Genomic DNA, 20,964 nt, shown 5'->3' on the forward strand with positions numbered 1-20,964 from the left:
AACCAGATTTAGTGTTTAGTACCTCTGAAAATAGAAGTGAATATACCCTTATAACAAGAAGAAAAAGTAAATATATTCCTAACATAGTAGTACCAAAACTAAACATAGCAGTAACATAACTACAGAGTGAAGCGGATTTTTACAAACCTTTTATTCCCATGTCTCCACATTCTCCACTAGGCCCAGGTGGACCCATTTTTCCTTCTTCACCTTTTACACCGGAGATTCCCATTGGGCCTTGTGTTCCTGGGAGTCCTGGGAATCCTTGAGGTCCCTGAATCCCTTTGCTTCCTGGTAATATTAAATGCTTTATTTACATATTCAGTCTGCTATGCTGTTGCTGTCATATTCTAAGGAAGAGTATAAAGCAAAAGGCAGGAAGCTTAGAAGGACTTCTTAGGAAATCAGCAAAGCTAGAGAACCAATAGTTGGAGCATGGCTTCATGCCAAGATCAAACTTGTCTTGATATCCAGATTGCCTTGAAGCAAACATCTTCCCCCTCCCTCCTGCCACCCCCTGGAGACTTAGGCTACACTTAACTGCTAAAGCAGTTATCTTCAACACATCTTAAATACAATGCATAGCTGAAGACACCACCAGATTTTGCATGTGGCTACTGGAATTCACGACTTCTACTGTCCAGATGACAGACAGAGGAAAATAGGATTTTGCTATAGTTACTCAGAACTTTTGCCTATTAGGCAGTGATGAATGATTTGGGACCAAGGTCACACTTCTTTAAAAGTATTAGACATAATGTGAAGCTATTTCTCCACTTAATCATAGAATCATAGAATAGAATTGTTTAGGTTGGAAAAGACCTTTAAGATCATCAAGTCCAACTGTTAACCTAGCACTGCCAAGTCCACCACTAAACCATGTCCCTAAGCACCACATCTACAAGTCTTTTAAATACCTCCAGGGATGGTGACTCAACCACTTCCCTGGGCAGCCTGTTCCAGTGCTTGACAACCCTTTTGGTGAAGAAATTTTTCCTCATATCCAATCTAAACTTCCCCTGGTGCAACTTGAGGCCATTTCCTCTTGTCGTATCGCTTGTTACTTGGGAGAAGAGAACAACACCCTCCTCGCTACAACCTCCTTTCAGGTAGCTGTAGAGAGCAATAAGGTCTCCCCTGATCCTCCTTTTCTCCAGGCTAAACAACCCCAGTTCCCTCAGCCGCTCCTCATAAGACTTGTACTCTAGACCCTTCACCAGCTTCATTGCCCTTCTTTGGACATGCTCCAGCACCTCAATGTCTTTCTTGTAGTGAGGGGCCCAAAACTAAACACAGTATTCGAGGTGCAGCCTCACCAGTGCTGAGTACAAGGGGACAATCACATCCCTCATCCTGCTGGCCACACTATTTCTCATACAAGCCAGGATGCTGTTGGCCGCCTTGGCCAGCTGGGCACACTGCTGGCTCATATTCAGCTGGCTGTCGACCAACATCCCCAGGTCGTTTTCCACCAGGCAGCTTTCCAGCTACTCTTCCCCCAGCCTGTAGCGTTGCATGGGGTGGTTGTGACCCAAGTGCAAGACCTGACAATAGCTTTGTTGAACCTCATACAACTGGCCTCGGCCCATTGATCCAGCCTGTCCAGATCCCTCTGTAGAGCCTTCCTTCCCTCAAGCAGATCAACACTCCTGCCCAACTTGGTGTTGTCTGCAAACTTACTGAGGGTGCACTCGATCCCCTCGTCCAGATCATTGATAAAGATATTAAACAGAACTGGCCCCAATACTGAGCCCTGGGGAACACCACTTGTGACTGGCCGCCAACTGGATTTAACTCCATTCACCACAACTCTTTGGGCCCTGCCATCCAGCCAGATTTTTACCCAGCGAACAGTACACCCGTGCAAGCCATGAGCAGTCAGCTTCTCTAGCAGAATGCTGTGGGAAATGGTGTTAAAGGCGTTACTAAAGTCTAGGCAGACAATATCCACAGCCTTTCCATCATCCACTAAGCAGGTCACCTTGTCATAGAAGGAGATCAGCTTAGTCAAGCAGGACCTGCCTTTCACAAACCCATGCTGACTGGGCCTGATTGCCTAGTTGTCCTGTACGTGCCGCATGATGGCACTCAAGATGATCTGCTCCATAACCTTCCCTGGCACTGAGGTCACACTGACAGGCCTGTAGTTCCCCAGAACCTCCTTCCAGCCCTTCTTGTAGATGGGCGTCACATTTGCTAACTTCCAATCAACTGGGACCTCCCTGGTTAGCCAGGACTGGTGATAAATGATTGAAAGTGGCTTGGTGAGCACTTCTGCCAGCTCCCTCAGTACCCTTGGGTGGATCCCATCCGGCCCCATACACTTGTGTGTGCCTAAGTGCTGTAGCAGGTCACTAACCGTTTCCCCTTGGGTTATGGGGGCTTCATTCTGCTCCCCATCCCTGTCTTTCAGCTCAGGGGGCTGGGTACCCGAAGAACAACTGGTCTTACTGTTAAAGACTGAGGCAAAGAAGGCATTGAGTACCTCAGCCTTTTCCTCATCCTTTGTCACTATGTTTCCCCCCGCATCCAATAAAGGATGGAGATTCTCCTTAGCCCTCCTTTTGTTGCTAATGTATTTATAGAAACATTTTTTTTATTGTCTTTTATGGCAATAGCCAGATTAAGTTCTAGTTGGGCTTTGGCCCTTCTAATTTTCTCCCTGCATAACCTCACGACATCCTTGTAGTCCTCCTGAGTTGCCTGCCCCTTCTTCCAAAGGTCATAAACTCTCCTTTTTTTCCTGAGTTCCAGCCAAAGCTCTCTGTTCAGCCAGGCTGGTCGTCTTCCCCACTGGCTCGTCTTTCGGCGCATGGGGACAGCCTCCTCCTGCGCCTTTAGGATCTCCTTCTTGAAGAATGTCCAGCCTTCCTGGACTCCTTTGCCCTTCAGGACTGCCTCCCAAGGGACTCCATCAACCAGTGTCCTAAACAGGCTGAAGTCTGCCCTCCGGAAGTCCAAGGTAGCAGTTTTGCTGACCCCCCTCCTTACTTCTCCAAGAATCAAATACTCATCAGCATACAATCACAGACTGCTTCAGTAAAGGAGATAGTCTGGATGTAATAAAAAGTACATTATTCTTATTATAGCATATTATAACAACAACCTATTACAAATAGTCAGGAAATAATACGCGGAAATATGTCAGTGTTGTAAAACAACTAAAGCACCAGGATGCACCAAGATGCATTGAACTATTTCCATCCCTTTGTTTTTATTATAAGAGAAAGAACAAAGGATGCTATTGTTATTGCCTCTACCCTGCTGCAGTGTCTTAATTCTCGAAGCTGGAAAGGGAGGAGGGTGCAAAGTACTTCCTAGCTTTAACAGCAGTAGAAATAGCTCCCTCTACAAGAGAAGTTATAGATGAGGTGGTTTGCAGGATGTTTAACATACCTGTTCGTCCTGGGAAACCAGGTGGTCCTTTATTGCCTGGAAGACCAGGAAGTCCTCGGGAGCCTGGAGGACCTGGGGGACCTCGTGAACCAGGAGAGCCTTTGAGACCTTTGATTCCAGGTGGCCCAGCTAGGCCCCTGTCTCCCCTCTGACCTTTAAAGCCTGGTAAGCCTGAGAAAAAGAGCTTTAATCTACATATGCAAATACAAGAAAAGGGTTGAGCAATTGTATCTAAAAAGTAGAAAGTGATAGATTTTGATATAAATTTGAATATTATCAAACATGGCAAAATAACTTGGAAACTTTGCTACCATGCTGGAGTCCTGGCTCTGCCTAGATTTTTCACGTGGAATTTTGTTTTCTTGTATTTCTTTAGTGAGAGACATATCAGTAGAAGTGCCCTGTGACAAATCCCTACTAATTTGTAAATACTTTTGATATATATGTCTCCTTGCTTTCCCTAAATAACACTTCCACTTAAGAATAAGGAAGATAAAAGTATCACAGTAATGACAGGAGCTCAGTTAAGTTACTCAGGACAACAGAATAAGAGATAACTCTTCAGTTTATTACTTGACAGTGAACACACTGTGATTTGGCCAGTTAAAGAACAGTATGGGAAGGGAAGTAAAGTTGGGAAACATCTGAGATGCACACTATCCATTCCTTGAGTTTAAGGAAATGTGCAAAACATAACGTACACCCCCACCAATGAGCAGCCCCCATGGAAATACTTGTCATGCCAGCCACAAAAAAATCATGTGATTAAATCCGCTAGAAAAGATGCGCAAAGCTTAGAGCTGTGAGGCAACCTGATGGATGTTGTGTACCTTGAGGTCCTGGCAGGCCCATGACACCTCTGAGTCCTGGTGGCCCTGGTAAGCCTGTGTCACATGGTGGGCCAGGGAAGCCTGGACAGCCTGGTGCTCCTATATCACCTTCTGGGCCTCTAAAACCTTTGGCACCTGGAAATCCTGGGGTACCAGGCTGTCCTGGAAACAAAAAACATTGTAAAATGTCTTACTTCCATTACTCACCATCCCTCAGAATCCCTAATTGTAATTGCAATTTTGAAATTTACATGTTCAGTTATTGTAATATCTTACTTATCCTCTAGTTTTTGCATAGTTTGTGAAAACGGATGCTTTTCTGCAATTTAGAATTGGCTGTTGTGGAGAGCTTTCTTTAAGGAACAAATATGAATTCAACTCTCACCTATAGGCGAGGATGACTTTATGGCACAAAAAGCTAGCTTCTGATGTATAGGAGCAGAATGGAAGGAGCTCACTGGCCTGCACCAGCTACATAGCACTGGGGTCAGTTCTATAGGTGTTCCCTGCACAGAAGGGTGTGTGTGTCTGCTTAGGGCTGGGCAAAAGGAAGACCTATAAAAGGAAACAGCAATATCTGCTATGAAGTGGGAAGGAAGTGGCACTGAGGAGACATCTGCAGCAACCAGCAAAACTCCCCTGCAGAAATGAGAGGAGTGTAGTGCCCAAGATATTGAGGATTATATTGTATAACTGGGCAAAGAAATTTACCTCTCTCCCTGAGTGTTCTCCCACCTTCTGCCAGTCTTTTCAGATTTGAGTAAGCAATCTGAGGCAGGGACTATCTGTGTGGCAGAGCAGGAGGCCCTAAGCACACATGGTCACTAGGCAGCAAGTAACAGAAGTAAGAACAGGAAGCTGCACTGTTACTCCATGGACTGGGTAAAGGCATCTTCCCCTTCCTGCAGTGCAGATCTACTCAGTGGCTGATCAACCTTAACTGTAAAAATGTAAATGTAAAAATAGGGTGTACCGTTCACAGTCACCATTATGAATCCAGGTAAGAGAAAGTTTTATCTGAATCAGGACCAACTTTGCTCAGATTTTCTCCTTTGAACACGTGGAAATGCTTCATAAAAACTGGCTCATACCTCGAAGCCCAGGAATGCCTGGATCACCCCTTGCTCCTTGTGCACCAGGGGGTCCTGGCAGTCCCCTGTTGCCTGGGATTCCTGGAGGACCATATGTGGTATCACCTGGAACACCTTTCTGACCATCTATGCCAGGTGGACCTGGAGGGCCATTTTTACCATCAACTGTAGATCCTCTTTCACCTTCATCACCAGGATCACCAGCTTCGCCTCGAAAGCCTGTTGATATGATTTTTAAATTCAAATAGGGCATAATTCAGAAGTTGGGGTTTTTTTCCCAAAACTGTGGAATATTATAATGCAAATTTAACCAGAATTAAATTATCACTTTGCAAAGAAAAATAACATCATACATTAAATTTCAGGTTTCTCATTTACAGCTAATGATACATGAGGATTGAAGGAGGATTATTCCTGTGGGAAGTGACAGTGGTTTTCTTTGGGGCAGCATCTATCTTGTGTACTGTTGCTCTTGTCCAGTTCAATCCCTTTGCTAAAATGACACTAATTGTTCTCAGTTTTCTGAGAATATTTCCTCTCTGGACACTGAACTTTAGGTTATTGCAGCACCTGCAATGCTGGAGGAAAGAAAGGGAAACTGGTAAAGATTCCTCTTCCATTGGCTTTCATTGAAATGTGCTTCCTATTCTATTCTACCATGGTAGCTACCTCACCCTGCATGTATGCATTACAGCTTGACCAGCAGGTCTCCTGGATTAAGAAAAGCACAATTCACCTTCTGGCCCAGGGATTCCTACTCCTGGCCTGCCTCGATGGCCTTTTTGCCCATCAAAGCCATTTGGTCCAGGATGACCGGGGAGTCCTTTTAAACCCTTTGGTCCTGGAAACAGAAAGAAAATATGTAAAAAAACTGACAAAGTTCTAAAATGTGTGATCTAAGGAAACAGTCTTGCATCTTTATCCCATGCAAATTCATGTACTTTGAAGACAAGTGGATTTCGTCTGCTTCTAACATTTTGGGCAAGAGCCACCACCCAACTCACAACCAAATGCATGGTTGCTGTTTTTCTAAATGGACTTGTTCCCTAATCCATAAACAGCAGACTGCAAATCACTGGAGTAAATTAGGAAAAAAAAAACGCCAAAACCTCCTATAACATTTTAATGTCACAGGACATCAACAATATTAACCTAGTGAATGACAGGTGTCAACTCAAATTCTTATATTCTCCTGCGCTATACGCTGCTTCTGGAATGGTGCAGATGAGGTCAATACACTAATCCCTGTTCTTTCATGTCTGTATAAATTTTAGCTACCACCCACAATACTGATGTCAGGGAGCTGTGTAATACCATATTAAGCAGCTTGAAAATCCAGTATCTCCATTTGTTCTGATCAGGATTTTCTGGGGTATTTCAAACGTTTTGGAGGTGATCACAAGCAACATTTTGCTAGTTCCTGGATGAGTCCTTTGAATTTAAATTAAGTTCAACATGTTGAAGTAATGGTAATAAGTATTCAGATTTTAGGGCTCAACTGCAACTTGCCATGAGCAATATAGTTTTAGAAATTACAGACTTGCAGCATATCTTTGCCTCGCACACCTTTTTTTCCCGGTATCCAGATGTACGCATTCTAGGTCTTATCTGACTCCAGCCGTCTGCGTATTTTACAGACTGACTCATGCATTTTAATTGAGGCAGGACAGAGTTTCAAGCTACTCTCATTTAGTCATTTCTATGGAGGCAGCCTGCACACCTTTTGATCATGCAAACTGCAGCTGTCTGGCCCCTGATTCTATTAGATGAGTATATTCCTGTGTATCTGGAGTTCTACATTTTGAGACATGTATCTCTTGAAAAACTAGAAAAGTGTATCTTTTTAGGATAGCTTCTTTTTTTAATTAGCAACTTAAAACTCCATTTCAATTAAAACTAAAAATTCTCCCATCTGTAAACATACCTTGAACACCTTTAAAACCTGGGGGACCTGGATTTCCAGGGTATGGTAATGTAATGCAGACAGTCTCACCTGAAGCAAGAGGGAGAAAGAAACTGGCTTATTTGATTTTTAGAATAAATGGAGTCCGAACATTTACTGTAATATTTCTGTGGAACTAACCAACTAGATGTGCAAAGGTAAAGACTGTTGATGCACATTGTTATTTCCATATTACTTAAGGTTTGATGAAGAATCTTAAAATATATTTTTCTTGACACTTATTTTGTACAGAATATTGGTAATGATTCAAATTGTTGTAATACAGTTGTATTCTGTAAAGACAAAGATTCTTTTTTTTTTACTTGTCACAGAAATTTGTCTTTACAATAGTCTCTGTTGCAAGAAAGAAACAATATTTTCATCTCAATTCTATGTACATTTCTGGTTCATAATTAGTGTAGATTTTATTTTGGTAGGGATTTTTTATAACCAAAAAACAGACCAAGCCTTAAGTATGAGTTGTATTTTCCTGCTCCTTCAGCAAAAAAGCATTGCCTTGCAAATCCTTACACTCAGGAACACTCTTCACTCCAGAAAATTAGTCCTCTGATAGCGTGCAAGTGGCACTTTACAGGTTCAAGGCCCCTAGCAATTCATATTCTCACTAGTGTCTGCTGCTAAATGCTGACAGTATTGTACCTTTCAGTGGCCATAGTTCACATGACCACTGAGCTTGCCAAAATTGATTTTCACTACAAATGAATAACACTGTATATAATACATATGAAACTGTCCTGGATGCTACCAAACATGTATTTTGTTATTTGGTTCTTAATGTAAATATTCAGAATTACCTTTCTGGCCCTTTGGACCAGGTGGCCCAACATTACCAGTATCACCAAAGTCTCCAGGGCTACCCCTGATTCCTGGAGGGCCAGGAAACCCCAAACCAGGCAATCCTATCTGTCCTTTTACCCCAGGAAGTCCTGGGACCCCAGGGAATCCTTTATCACCCGGCAGTGGTACTCCAGAATCACCCTAAAAGAAAGAAAGAAATTGTTGATAAGAAATACCAAGACCTAATTTCTTTCCTCTCTTTGATTATCAAAAGCCATGTTAGAGAATTATCTGGAGAAACCACCCTTCCACAATTAAGCGACTACATGGATGATATTAGTAGTTTTAAATATTCAAAGGCAATAGGAACAAAGGGTAGAGTTTTGTGGGTTTTTTTTCTTCCTGATCCCATAATATTGGCACACAGTATATGCACAAATTATATTCAGGAATACCAAAATAAACAGTAACACTTCCAAGGAAATGATTTTTCAATGGATAAAAACTATGATCTTTGTTCGAGGCTAACATAAAATGATAAAAGTGATTAATCTGCTAGGAATTTGGAATAAAATGGTACTTTTCATTAAGTAGCTAGCCCTTTTATAAGACAATATGTTAACTGAAATGGAAAAAAATTCTGAGAAAGTCAAATGTACCTGAGCTCCTTTTTCCCCAGGCAATCCTAGTTCCCCATCTCTGCCATCATTACCTCTTTGGCCTGGAAATCCTAGAACCCCAGCAGGACCTCTTTCACCTTTTATTCCTTAAAACAATTTGAAAAAAATGAAGTACAATATTTGCAGTAAGTTTTGGGTTTTTTTATTTCTGCTCGGGTAAATGCTGGGTAACCATTCATCATATCTGTATGATAATTTCCAGCTCTTGAATTCACATTTCCTTAATGAGGTATTTGAGGCTTAGGAAGGCAGTATGTAGTTGGACACCTCATGCAACAACTTGGTCTCTCTGTAAAAGACGTGTTTACAGGCACCACAAGAATGTGGCTTTTGTTCATGCTATATACAGACTAAAAATATTTTGCTATTGAAATCAGTCAGAGTTTTATTCTTGATTTCAGTGAAATCAGGATATAGCAATGCCATATGATGCAGAATATTTGCATCAATATGCAAACCAAAAGGTTTTTATTTTTTCTTTTTTTACCCCTAGATTTCTCTTGCACTGATATTTATGAAAATGTAATTTTTGCATAAAGGACAATAAAACTATTCTAATCTAAAGATTCATTTTGGTGTGTCAAGAAATCCTTTGCAAATAAATGGCAAATGTTTTGCCCTGCTCCAACATCTGTAAACAAACACAGGCATACAAAGCTAAGCTAACTTTTCACAAACAATAAGATGGACAATCTTTTGTCTGAATAAATAGTTTAGCATTTCTAACTAAGGTTTGCCATCAGATTGCTGTAATTTGTTGTTCTCTGTTTCTTTTGCTTTTGCAAATCATAACCATAACTGTGGAGAGGTTTTGATCTATTTAATTACAAGAATTTCAGTTGCGCAACTGGTGGCCTATTGTTTCTCTTCAATGCCTGGTCAAGAGTAATTTTTAGAAATAGGAGCAGGAATCTGAATAGCCATTGAGACTTTGAGTTTTTCCCAAGAAGGATGTTGGTGGTTTAAGCTGAGGTAACAGCTGGGATACTGGCACAGGACACTTCAGGAGGTGGCTTCTGTACAATAATATTTATTCATGCTTTCACAATAATTGTATTCTGCTTAGTTTTTGCTATGCAGACCTCTGTGAGACCCTGATTATTAATCACATGACACAAAAAGTCATTTGTTAGCATTAATAACAAGCTGCTAAAACTGTTTTATGGCTCAACTATAGAGTAAAAACCACAAAACACTGTGGTGATCTTGTGTTTAGCAAGAAGAAAATGAACGAGATGGTACCAAGAAAGCAGTTTGGATATACGTGACCTCTAGGCTTCAGTAACTTACTAAACTAATGACTTTAATAAAGAGTAGATGGTTTTCTTACACTATTGCCTAGGGATTGTATAGGAAACAAAAAGGCTAATGATAAAATATGTGTTTACCTTTTATTCTAACTCTTCCTGGATCACCCTTCTCTCCTTTTTCACCGTGTTCTCCAGTAGAACCAGGTGTCCCCTTACCATTGACAAAAAAAAAAAAAAGTTGTCAGTTATGTTCAGCAAGGAATCAATGTGGGAATTGAGGGGAAAATTAGATCTCTATCTCTTGTTCTTGCATTGTTTCCCAATGACCAATTGGAAACCCAAATTCCCAAACCAGACCAATTACAGCAACATGCCAAAAAGAAATGCTTATCTCTTTTGACATCTATAAAGAGGTGTGTGAATGGTACCTGGCCTTTTCAGCCTGACACTGCCAAATGCACAGATACACAACAATAAGAAATTGTAATGCTAGAAGAATTGGCTCCACGGCCGTATACAGCTGTGGCTGTAAATGCAAGAATATTAAGATGCAAATGATTCACAAACTCGTCCCACTGCAGACTTCAACCCGCAATCCACCGAGGCTACACAGGAAGGGAATCTCTGGAACGCGGTGACTGCTGGATGAGGCTGTCCTCCCAGAAGTGAACATGGCAGTAGGTAAGAGACGCTTTTTTTGCTGAGTGAAAGCCCACAAAGCTGCCAATAAAAAATTTCATCTACATCTAGTTAGGCACCTGGTATTGTCAGAAGAATCTATGAATTGACGGGTTTAGAGGGGCAAAGAAGTACTTTTCTATATTTTTTGCTGATTTGTGCTCTCAGTTCTCAAGCAGAGTGCGGTTTGCATATCATCATTGGTGAGGGTCTGATCTTGCAACAGTACGTGTGGGTAAATATATTTTACCATGTGAAATTTACACAGAAGTTAAAGATCGCTAAGGTTGAAAAACTGGGGTATTATTTAGCCAGTTTCCTCTGTTATTCAAAACCTTTCACTAAGAAATAGGTGGAGAAAATATAATTTATAAAGTGATTGTAAATCACGACAATTGTAAAACATGCAGGAGACTTCTGAAAAATGTGGTGTATCTGAAACTAGCAGTGACTATTTGTTAAAATGTCTAAATCTTCAAGCTGGCAGTGACCAGTTATTAGTGTTTGAGAAGCGAAATGAGATATTTAGGAAGAAAAGAGAGCAGAAAAATGGAAAAAAAATATATATGTAGGAAATCCATTAGACCAAAGCACTTCTGTATTGAAGTGAATTATTTCTTTCCAAACTGATTACTTTGTCCTTGTTTCTCACTTAAGTAACCTAAGAACACCAAAGTGTTCAGGACAAGGCTTCAAGCTTTACTTCAGAACCACAAGGGCTAAAGCATACTTTCAAAAATAACAAAAAGATTGAAATCTCACATAATCCACTCGGGTAATAAGATTTTAAGAAAAGAAAAATAAAAACAAATGTAAAGCTTGTAATGAAATCATTGGAACTAGAATGACAGAGCCCCTCCACCTCCTTCCTTCAGTCTCACAATGGTTTTGTTTTGGGTGTTTTTTTTCTTTTGAAAGAAAATGTTCTGGAAACTTTTAAGCAATTCCTTATGTGAAAAAGAGTTCTGCTATTAAAACAAAACAAAGCCTCAAAAAACCCAAACAAAAAAACCCACAATGGAACAGTCATAAAGCCAAGTATATCCACCTACATTTTCAAAGAAATTGCTCTCACACACGAGAAAGTATATTCAAAAAAATCCTCTATTTGGCATCATTCTAGTATGCAGCATCCTGGATGTACAGTCCACATGCCAGACCAGAACAAGTGGAACAAAATCACAGCAAGTCCAATAAATCATCTTATAATGTGTTCCTAAAGCAGTTAGATTAAGTGGTGTTTTGAATTATTGCTCACTGTGGGGAATAAGATAAACTATATGAAGCACATTAAAGAAAGTAACTCCGTTTCCAAAAGTAATAGCTAGTTTTACTGAGTTAGGCAACAAGCATCACCCAATAAATTGTTGACCCAGGAAACATATAGGTCTTGAGCTCAAATTTATTTTGTTTGTTAATCCTGCTGAGAGCCAGTATTAAAGTAAAAATACACATCTGACCTAAAGGTACCTTTTAAATATTTCTTAATTATTTTCTTCCCCCCACCTTGCCATGAAAAATCTTTATAGGGTTTTTCCATGAAAAAGTGGATGTCTGATTTGTTAATACTGGAATGAACTGGTCTTAGGAAAAAATGAACATTGTATGCTGTTGTCAAATGATTCTAGTACTCAGAATCTTTACTACCAAAAAGTTCATTCAGTTTCTGCTCTTGAGGAACTTGAAATGAAATTGTTACATTGCAAGTGAGCTATTCAAGCAAATGAGAAGTCTTTATTTTGATGGTTATAGTAAGTTTTCCTTCTAAGAACTATTAAATCAAGGGCAAAATTTTTATTCTATTTCAGCTTCATTGCTAATATGTATGTCATAGAAAGACAAGACATTGACTATAGTGGCTGATCCTTTTGGAGAACAAACTTCGGCTGAATAGCAACTGAAAATGGGAGATTATAAAGTAATATGGAACAGTAAAGGGATAAACACAAACAAACAGCAATGCCTTTCAGACTCTGTGGGAATGAAAGACTCTATATTATGTTTGGACCGCCTCATAAAATAAATGAAGCATATCAAATAAATTAAGCTTTTCAATTAATTTCTAAAAAAGGAATAAAGAAAATTACTTTAAATGCCTCAATAAAATCAAGGGTTCCTTTTTCTTTAGACCCTGCCCCCCCCCAGTGGATGTTGACATAAAATCCATCTTGACCTGCTGACATTATGCAATTCTTTGCCTTCATAAGGTTTTGTTGGAAATGCTTTCCTTTGAAATAACTGAAAAATCATCTTCAGTGGAGCAATTTGTGCATCTACAATGTTTTCAAGAAAAACAATGGGTATGCAAACCTAAAGGTAAAAACAAGTCAAAACAAGATGAACGTTCACCAGCTTTCCTAAGCCTCCTGACCACTCCACAAACACAGCATGGGATTCTGTCCCTCAGTAAAACTCTGCCCACTGCCGCAAGGGAAATCAGATAGAAGCTAATAAAATGTATCCTCCAACAAGACTGTAATAAGCAAAAGTAGATAAAACTTTCAGATAGTTTTCCAGGGCAGTTCCTCCACCACTCTGCTTAAATGCCTCTTGTGTAAGTGGTAACTTGATGTTATTTATTTACTGAAGCTCATGAAAACTACTCACAGGGAGCCCTGGTGATCCCATTGCACCAGATAAGCCTGGGTCGCCCTTTTCTCCACGTCTTCCAGGGTATCCCGTTTGTCCTTTCTTTCCTTGAGTACCTGGAGGTCCTTGCATACCACGGGGACCAGGAGGACCAGCACTACATGAGCAGAGGCCTTGATTTCCTATGTGAATGTGTCAAAATTACATTGAAACAGTTGCAAAATTAATACACAAAAAGTAACACTGCCCTTTTTCTTTGCTGTGTGAGTAGAGCACAGAACATTTTATCTGTTTACGGCCTTCAAAGGAGTGAAGCATATCAGTCTCTTTTCACAGTGCTGAATAACTGCTGCACAGACATGACTCTACTGACTTAGAAGCCCCAATGCCAACAAGCCATTTAACTCCACACTTTGATGGGCCTTATCCTCCAAGTTACCATAAACTTCTTGCAAATTTAGGTCTGACATATCTGGCAAAGGTCTCATATTCAAACTGTTGCTATCCAGGTATACTTACCCTTTTCTCCTTTTTCACCTTTTCTTCCCGGAAGGCCTATCTGACCTTTTGCTCCAGGTTCTCCAGAGATCCCTCTGTCAGTACAGATTACACCTTTGAAAAAACAAATTGTACAGCTAGTATAAATCAGGTTGACTGTTTCCACAGCATAGGTCACGTGTTCTCCGCTCCCTTATCTTGTTGTCCTCACATGAAAAGCTAGAGATCTTATGAAATGCTTTACAAGTCGTTGCTTATAGATCATACTACAAGAGTCAGTCTGGCTAGAGTTGATTTTGACACATTGTTTTTTCATTGCCACTACTTCTTCCTTTTTCCACTGTAGAACCTTACCACTGTTGTTTCTTTACTAAAGGATGCTGATTTGGGTTTCTTCCCCAACTTGCTGGTTTTTTAACTTCAGGTGATATATTTTTAGGGACCTTTTTCATATATGTTACTTTGTGGGTTTAAATTACCCAGAAAACTACAAAAATCTTGACATCTCACTGATCGACAACTAATAGGAGAAACATGTTTTCTACATCATATAAAGTTTGATATATCTGTCAAAATGCACTTTTCACCTCTATGTTTTTTGTAGGACCAACAAAAGCAATGAATCTTTTAATATGCACAATGATATTATCACCATATAAATTGCTGTTGAACCTACTGGGTAGTCCAGGTAAGCCTTGTCTTCCTGGCTGTCCTGGTAGGCCTGGCGGTCCAGGAAATCCAGGTCTTCCTGGAATTGATTCACCTGTTCCAGGGAAACCAGGGTCACCTTGAAAACCTTGAGGTCCTGGTGCTCCACTTACTCCTGGCAGGCCAGGCAGACCTATAAAGAAAATAATGGTATATGGCCCATACGGTTTCATAGTAACGATTACTACAAGATATCAAGGAGGAAATTACAGACCATTCAGAACTGTCCTGAAGAAGAGCTTCTATATAACAAAGACTTAAATCTAAATCTTTAGGTTTTCCAGGATTCCCAGGAAAAGAGGCTGCTGCTTTAGACCTTCAAATGCTTCTTTTCCTCCACCCCATTATCTCTTTTCCAGACATCCCCGTTATTCTAGTTCCTTATACAGAGCAAAGTCATCCTCATCACCTTCCTTTATATCTTTTTGAGATGGAGAATAGAATTTTTGAGCACAGCACTCCAGATACAGGCATACTATGGATTTACAGTGCATGGTAGCATTCTGCTTTGTCTTCTGTTCCTTTTCTAGTAATTCCTAGAAACTGTTCTGTTTGGATCATTTTGGTTCTTTTTTGGCCACTCAGTGCTGAGCTAATATTTTTATTCAACCCTCTGTAGAGCTCAAATCGTTCCTGTTGGTGACTTGCATCAAGCAAGAACAAAGAACAGCTTTCTTTTAGCTGTTTTCTCTCCTACTGGGATATAGTTCACATTTTATCCCCTACTTCTCTTACTTGTTCCATCATCTCCTGGTCTTCCTAGCAGGCCTGCAGGACCAATTGGTCCAACTGACCCCATATCACCAGCAGGACCCGGAAATCCAGGATCTCCCTGTGGACCTACACAGAATTATAAAAACACGTGAATTGAACACCTTATGCAACTGACAGCTTAAATCTAAATTAAACTGTAACCAAAATTATAATTTGGGAATTACACAAAAGTAAAATACGGTAACTTCTTTTGCCTTTATGAAACATTTTAAAATGTGTAACAATTTCATTTTAAGGTGGGAGGATTTGGTTACTTTTCTACGGATTCCTGCCCATTTCGTGGGCACAGTTTTAACTATTCACCACTCCGTAGTAGTATCTTTGTGCTACATATTTCAGAATGCTGAGAGAAGTGTTTGCCCAAAATAAATACATGTAGCATTTAAAACAAATGTGAATCTCATGTTATGCACATTTGGCCATATATTAAAAAGCATATTTTCAAAATCGCTATAATGAATAAATTTTAAAATTGCAATTAAATAGTGATAAAGAAAACCTGAATCAGATATAAAGGGCTTCATTAAATTGGAAAAACAAAATATTGATAGTAGTTCTGTTCTCAAACAATTCTGCTAAAGGCCTCTTTCTCTGAAGAATGTATCCACTTACATACCATGCACATGATTAAATGTTACTTGAGATATTAAGCACGGGGTTAAGTCTTTTGTTGCATGGGCTGGAAACACACAGAAGCCGATGGAAAACAAATTTAATTGATTTTTGGATGAGGCCTCTATCTAATGGGGAGGTTCTGCTGAACTGAGGTTGTGTTGTAACTTACTTCTGCATTCACAATCAGCGTTTGCTGCACTAGAAATACAATTTATGGTAAGTTCTCTGTTAAAAGTCTTACAATACAGGCTCCCCAAGTGTGAGATGCTAAAGCAAATCCCTTCCAGGCAGCAGGCTTGGCTGTTCCCCACTGCCTCCTGCTACGAAACAAGAACTTCCACACACCTTTTCACCAATTAGATGATAAAGATGGGGATAAAGGGAGCTGGGACATAAAAACTCAGCCTGAGGTTTAGACAGGAAGGTAATAAGATTGACAGGTATTCTGTTGGGACTACTAGTTCCAGGATTTCACCCCTGCTACGCAATAGGAAGTTTAATTGTAGTCTATAATCTATGTTGTGGCAATTCTGAAAATAGGAATTCTAAATTACAATGGGAAGGTTGGTTTTCTCATTTGCCATCCATTATCCAACGTGGGCTTATTTTTCATAGCTTTTCCTTAAATATGCTTAGGTCCAATAACTAGGGATAGTCCTGCAGATCTAGCTGTGACTGTATGCATAAAGATTTTTCAAGCAAACGTTTAATCTGAAACTTGTATGTTTAACGTAGTTCCAGTAAGATCAGCAAGACACAAACAAACACAGAATGTGGCCGCTAGGAAGATAATGTTTTAGGATCCTGTCCCCAGAATCCCTAGTGATCACTTTCAAACACCTTAGCAAAAGAAGTCCTACACAATTCATACAGCAGAAAGACTAGTTAAAACTAGCTATAACCTTTTATAGGAAGCAGCGGAGTTCCAACAGCTCCAGGAGGACCTGGGGGCCCTTCTTCTCCTGGATCCCCCTGTAAGAGTCCAACAATAAATTTTACTGATAGATACAAATATGCAGTGTGCTAGCATGTAACTGAAAATTTCAACAATGGTGGGGTATGTAAGGATGTGACACATATCACCTGGGAAACTCGATTTTGACACTTTATAGCATTTAAAACCAGGCAAAAAGATTTAAAATAATCATTATCTTTCAGGTTACTAGTGACTAAACAGTAATATACCTATCGCACATATCTATTTGAGTCTTCAGAACTTGTGACTGCTGTATTTGATTTCATTCATTTATTGTAAAGATGAATCAATTACAGTAAATCTGTACCCATTTAATTGAGACATTTTGATTCAACAACCAAGCTGTAATTATTTGCCTTAAAATTCTATACCAGAATTTGGAAATTACTTCTATGATGACAGATAAGCATTAAGAAAAGAGGTTTCACAGTCTGACAGATATTATCGATGGTAAGAGATACTCAAAGCTCTTACAAGAAGTTTAAAACATCTGCATCAGGGAAACATAAAAGTGCCTACTTAATGGCAAGGAAAATCACTTCTGCTTGGAGGATTTCTAAATTAGCTTGGATTTTGATATTTAGAATTGCAAGTGAAGTGGACTTTAGGGAAGTCTTTTATGTGGCAAATTGTATTAGACTTTTTGCTTTGTAGATTAGGAATCAACCCTGCTCTCGGCAGCAAATGGGAACTGAGAAAACAAGAATGTGAATGTGGGAACTGCGTAGTGAGGCTGCATTCCTGGGACTGGAGTTCAGGGCCTTTTAGGACACGGAGAAGGAGAACTGGGACTGCAGAACTGGATACCCATTCTTACACAAGTGAAAACAAGGAGTCCATGCCTCTTTCTGGGCTTTTTTTTAAACTGATATCTCTACGATATTTCTGGAGCTGTCACTGACTGCTGTCCTCTTGACCTTTGGCCTTTTGGCTGGCCTTTTTCCTTTGACTGTATCTCACAGAATGAAATAACACCCTTGTGTCATCTTTGGCTATTTTAAACAGTAATGTAAATTTGTCTTCCCTAATGACATAGAAGAGTCTTCTGTGTGGCAGGAAAGAAAAAATAAACCTAGCATTTTTCTTCCTCTGATAAACTTACAAAGCATTTTGAGATCTGAAATTAATTTAATGATGATAAAAGTATCAAAGATTTGTACAATAGATATGGCCCAAGTCTTATATGACTTTCATGCTGATTTTAAAATGACACAACCAGAACACAAGAAAGAACTGAAGAGTCAATGAGGCAAGATGAAAAATTTCAGTTCTTGGTATCTCCTTAAGTGACAAATTCCACTCTGAATGGTCTCTGAAAATCTATGTCTTTAGGCTGTTAGGTCTTACGACCCTCTCTGGATGGCAGCTTTGTACTTGCTGTGGTACAAGCAAGTGTACACTGTTGGTAGACTCCTACATAGTGGCATATATACGTTTGGATTACTTCGTTGACTGATACTGTTTTCTCTTCCCATAAAAATTTCAGGAGACTCGACTTGCCAACAGTTTATTTAAAAAAAAAAAAAATGCCAAAAATGTCCAAGAGAAGCGTATCTCTACTGTATTCTGTGACCTGGAGTCTTCTTAAAATGAACGCTTATAATCACTTACCAGTTTTACTGATATCTTTATTAAGCATTAAACACTGTATTTGTTCTGTAAGTTTCTATAGCTTTATATAATGTCAATGGCCAAGAACATTTTGCACTGCCTGTAAAGACCATTCATTATTTTAATGAGACTCATTCCATTAGTAGCAGAGACAAATGGTCTCGGAGTGATTTCAACAGGACTCATATCCTCCCTTGTATTTTGTCTGAAGAAGGCATTCTGTGTTTTCTCATATTTATCTCAGAATGGTTGAGGTTAGAAGGGACCTCTGGAGGTCATCTTGTCCAACCTCCCTGCTCAAGCAGGACCGCCTAGAGCTGGTTGCCCAGGACCACGTCCAGACAGCTTTAGAATATCTACAAGGATGGAGACCAGTGCTGAATAGAGGGCAAGGATCACCTCCCTCAGCCTGCTGGCAATACTTTTCCTAATGCAGCCCAGGATATCGTTAGCTGCCTTCGCAGCAAGGGCATGTTGCTGGCTTATGTTCAACATCCACACAGTGTTGCCAATGTTTAGACTTAGGGATCAAAAGGTATGCCAACAATTCCTTGAAGACCATTCTTTGCTCTAAGTAACAGTCAGCATTTTTTTAAAGATGAAATCTACTTTGAATGCAACTGTGTTTTCTGAGTCTCTTTCTTTCTCTTAAATCTGAATTCATCTTAGATTCTCTTTGAATGTGTTTCAGAAAATCTGTGTGAGGACGGGCTATTCTCAGCAAGGTTTTTGATCATATTCTTGTTCCTCCAGTTTATATGATTTTTAGCAGATCGTAAGCAACACCTGGTGACGCTAGATGAACAGTTGATGTAGTCTAGATAGATCTGCACTCTTCAGGAATAATCAGATTTATCCAATTGTTTCCCAAGCAAAACTACAGCATCTCTGCAATCATTCCGAATTTTGCATATCTGTATGAGTTAACCTGATTTTTTTCAAGTTGTGGCTATACTTGATTTGTTTTCTTTTGCTCCATGCATTAGCAATTGTAATTTCATCTTTCCAAATCATTACTGCAGGCATTCAACCTTTTCCCTACCATAATCTACCAACAATTAATTATTTTTGCTTACTGTTTGTAGTGTTAACCGATAGCTTCTCAGGCTGTGGGCTAATCAATAGAGACTGAAGAATGCACTGTTCTGTCTATACAATGTCTTGTCTCAAGTTTGTTAATGATGCCCCCAACTAAAACAATATGCACATCAGAGTGAGTACCTTTTAACAATAAAACACTTAAGGTTTGATTCTATTTTTGGGGAGTAATAGACTGTAATGATTTTTCTGTTTAAATAAGACATGCAATGTTTCTGTCTAATTAGTATCTGAATGATCCCACATTGTTGTGAAGCTGCTAATGGGCAAATGGGAAAGAAATGAACATCCATAGGCAATTTTTTTTCCCCCAGGTATGACTACATAAATGAAATCTTGGCTTAAGAAGCTGATCTAGCACTCTCCTGGCAGTCCTAACTTTGAAACAAGTAAGCCTGTTACTAAACTAGATGTTTTTATTGTACTTTTACTTATTTACTCCATGTGTTTGTCATTTCTCATTAGTAAACCTGCTTCTTGAAAACCTGTTTGTTGCTTTTTATTTGTCTGCTTTCAACTGTGTCTTTAGCAGTATACTGCATATGGGAAGTTTGGACCAGCCACAGTTTACTTCTTTTTGTCATTACAGATGATGTAGAGTGTGTTCCAATCTTAACCTTCAATTTATAACAGAGGTGATTCTTGCTCAAATCTCTTGAGTGTCATTCCTCTGATTTCACAGGTGCAACTAATCGTGCTTTAAGAAAAATTACTGTTTTATATGCAGCTTTCCAAAAAGATTATTTCAGAGGGAAATAAACACTTCTTGACTTTTGTATTTCAGAATATTTAGAGCCAAGGTCATTAGCGTCACAATTTCTGTAATATTGTTTTTGTCCTCTGTACTGTAGTAATAACTTTGATGATGAGCTTTTTCAACCTTGCTGTCTCTATTGATGATCCTGTCACTCACCTTCTTTGTTGCAGCATTTCACTTCTCTTGCTCATACCCTGCTGACCACTTGGACCCTATCCCAGTGACTCCCCAGACCTTCCCCTGGGTAGACTCACTGCTGCTTTGCTCCTTCTAGAGTAGCATCCAGAAATATTTTTTCCTTCTGAATGTGCTTTAGCATTGTAGATTCCACAGAAAATATGATAGTTCCCTTCATTCAAGTTTTTGTTGTTAGTCAGAATTACAATATGATCCAGTATTCAGAATTACAATATGATCATCAGTTCTGCAGCCTGCAGAAGAGGATTCCATAAAATTATATCCTGAAATGTCACTGGACTGGCACCTGGGTCTTCTGAAATTGTATTAAGCATCTCTTCCATGCTTTTCAGATGAATATTCTCCTCTTTTACTGCTTAGCTCCCCAGACACCTACACTTCTAATCCCTAATGGAAAGCGGCATGTATTGTAAAATAAAAAATGGCTAGCGTCATCTAAGTGAGCAAAAGTAGGAAATGTTTAAACAAAGCTGGT

At 39.5% G+C, this 20,964-nt stretch overlaps 1 protein-coding gene across 2 annotated transcripts in view; it reads right to left on the bottom strand.

Moving 5' to 3' along the window:
• Positions 1 to 20,964, bottom strand: part of COL4A4 (collagen type IV alpha 4 chain) — an 80,745-nt gene that overhangs the window by 24,859 nt on the left and 34,922 nt on the right. For both annotated transcript variants that reach the window (XM_050902204.1, XM_050902205.1), the window contains exons 18-31: positions 16,752 to 16,821; positions 15,196 to 15,300; positions 14,429 to 14,593; positions 13,774 to 13,866; positions 13,273 to 13,436; positions 10,126 to 10,198; positions 8,717 to 8,823; positions 8,075 to 8,258; positions 7,242 to 7,310; positions 6,054 to 6,158; positions 5,318 to 5,536; positions 4,227 to 4,388; positions 3,397 to 3,567; positions 148 to 291 (exon numbers count right to left, since the gene is read on the bottom strand). In XM_050902204.1, coding sequence (XP_050758161.1) covers positions 148 to 291; positions 3,397 to 3,567; positions 4,227 to 4,388; positions 5,318 to 5,536; positions 6,054 to 6,158; positions 7,242 to 7,310; positions 8,075 to 8,258; positions 8,717 to 8,823; positions 10,126 to 10,198; positions 13,273 to 13,436; positions 13,774 to 13,866; positions 14,429 to 14,593; positions 15,196 to 15,300; positions 16,752 to 16,821 — 1,831 coding nt within the window. The remainder of the gene's footprint in view (positions 1 to 147; positions 292 to 3,396; positions 3,568 to 4,226; positions 4,389 to 5,317; positions 5,537 to 6,053; positions 6,159 to 7,241; positions 7,311 to 8,074; positions 8,259 to 8,716; positions 8,824 to 10,125; positions 10,199 to 13,272; positions 13,437 to 13,773; positions 13,867 to 14,428; positions 14,594 to 15,195; positions 15,301 to 16,751; positions 16,822 to 20,964) is intronic.

Source organism: Gymnogyps californianus, chromosome 10 (assembly GCF_018139145.2).
Source record: "Gymnogyps californianus isolate 813 chromosome 10, ASM1813914v2, whole genome shotgun sequence".
Taxonomy (NCBI): domain Eukaryota; kingdom Metazoa; phylum Chordata; class Aves; order Accipitriformes; family Cathartidae; genus Gymnogyps; species Gymnogyps californianus.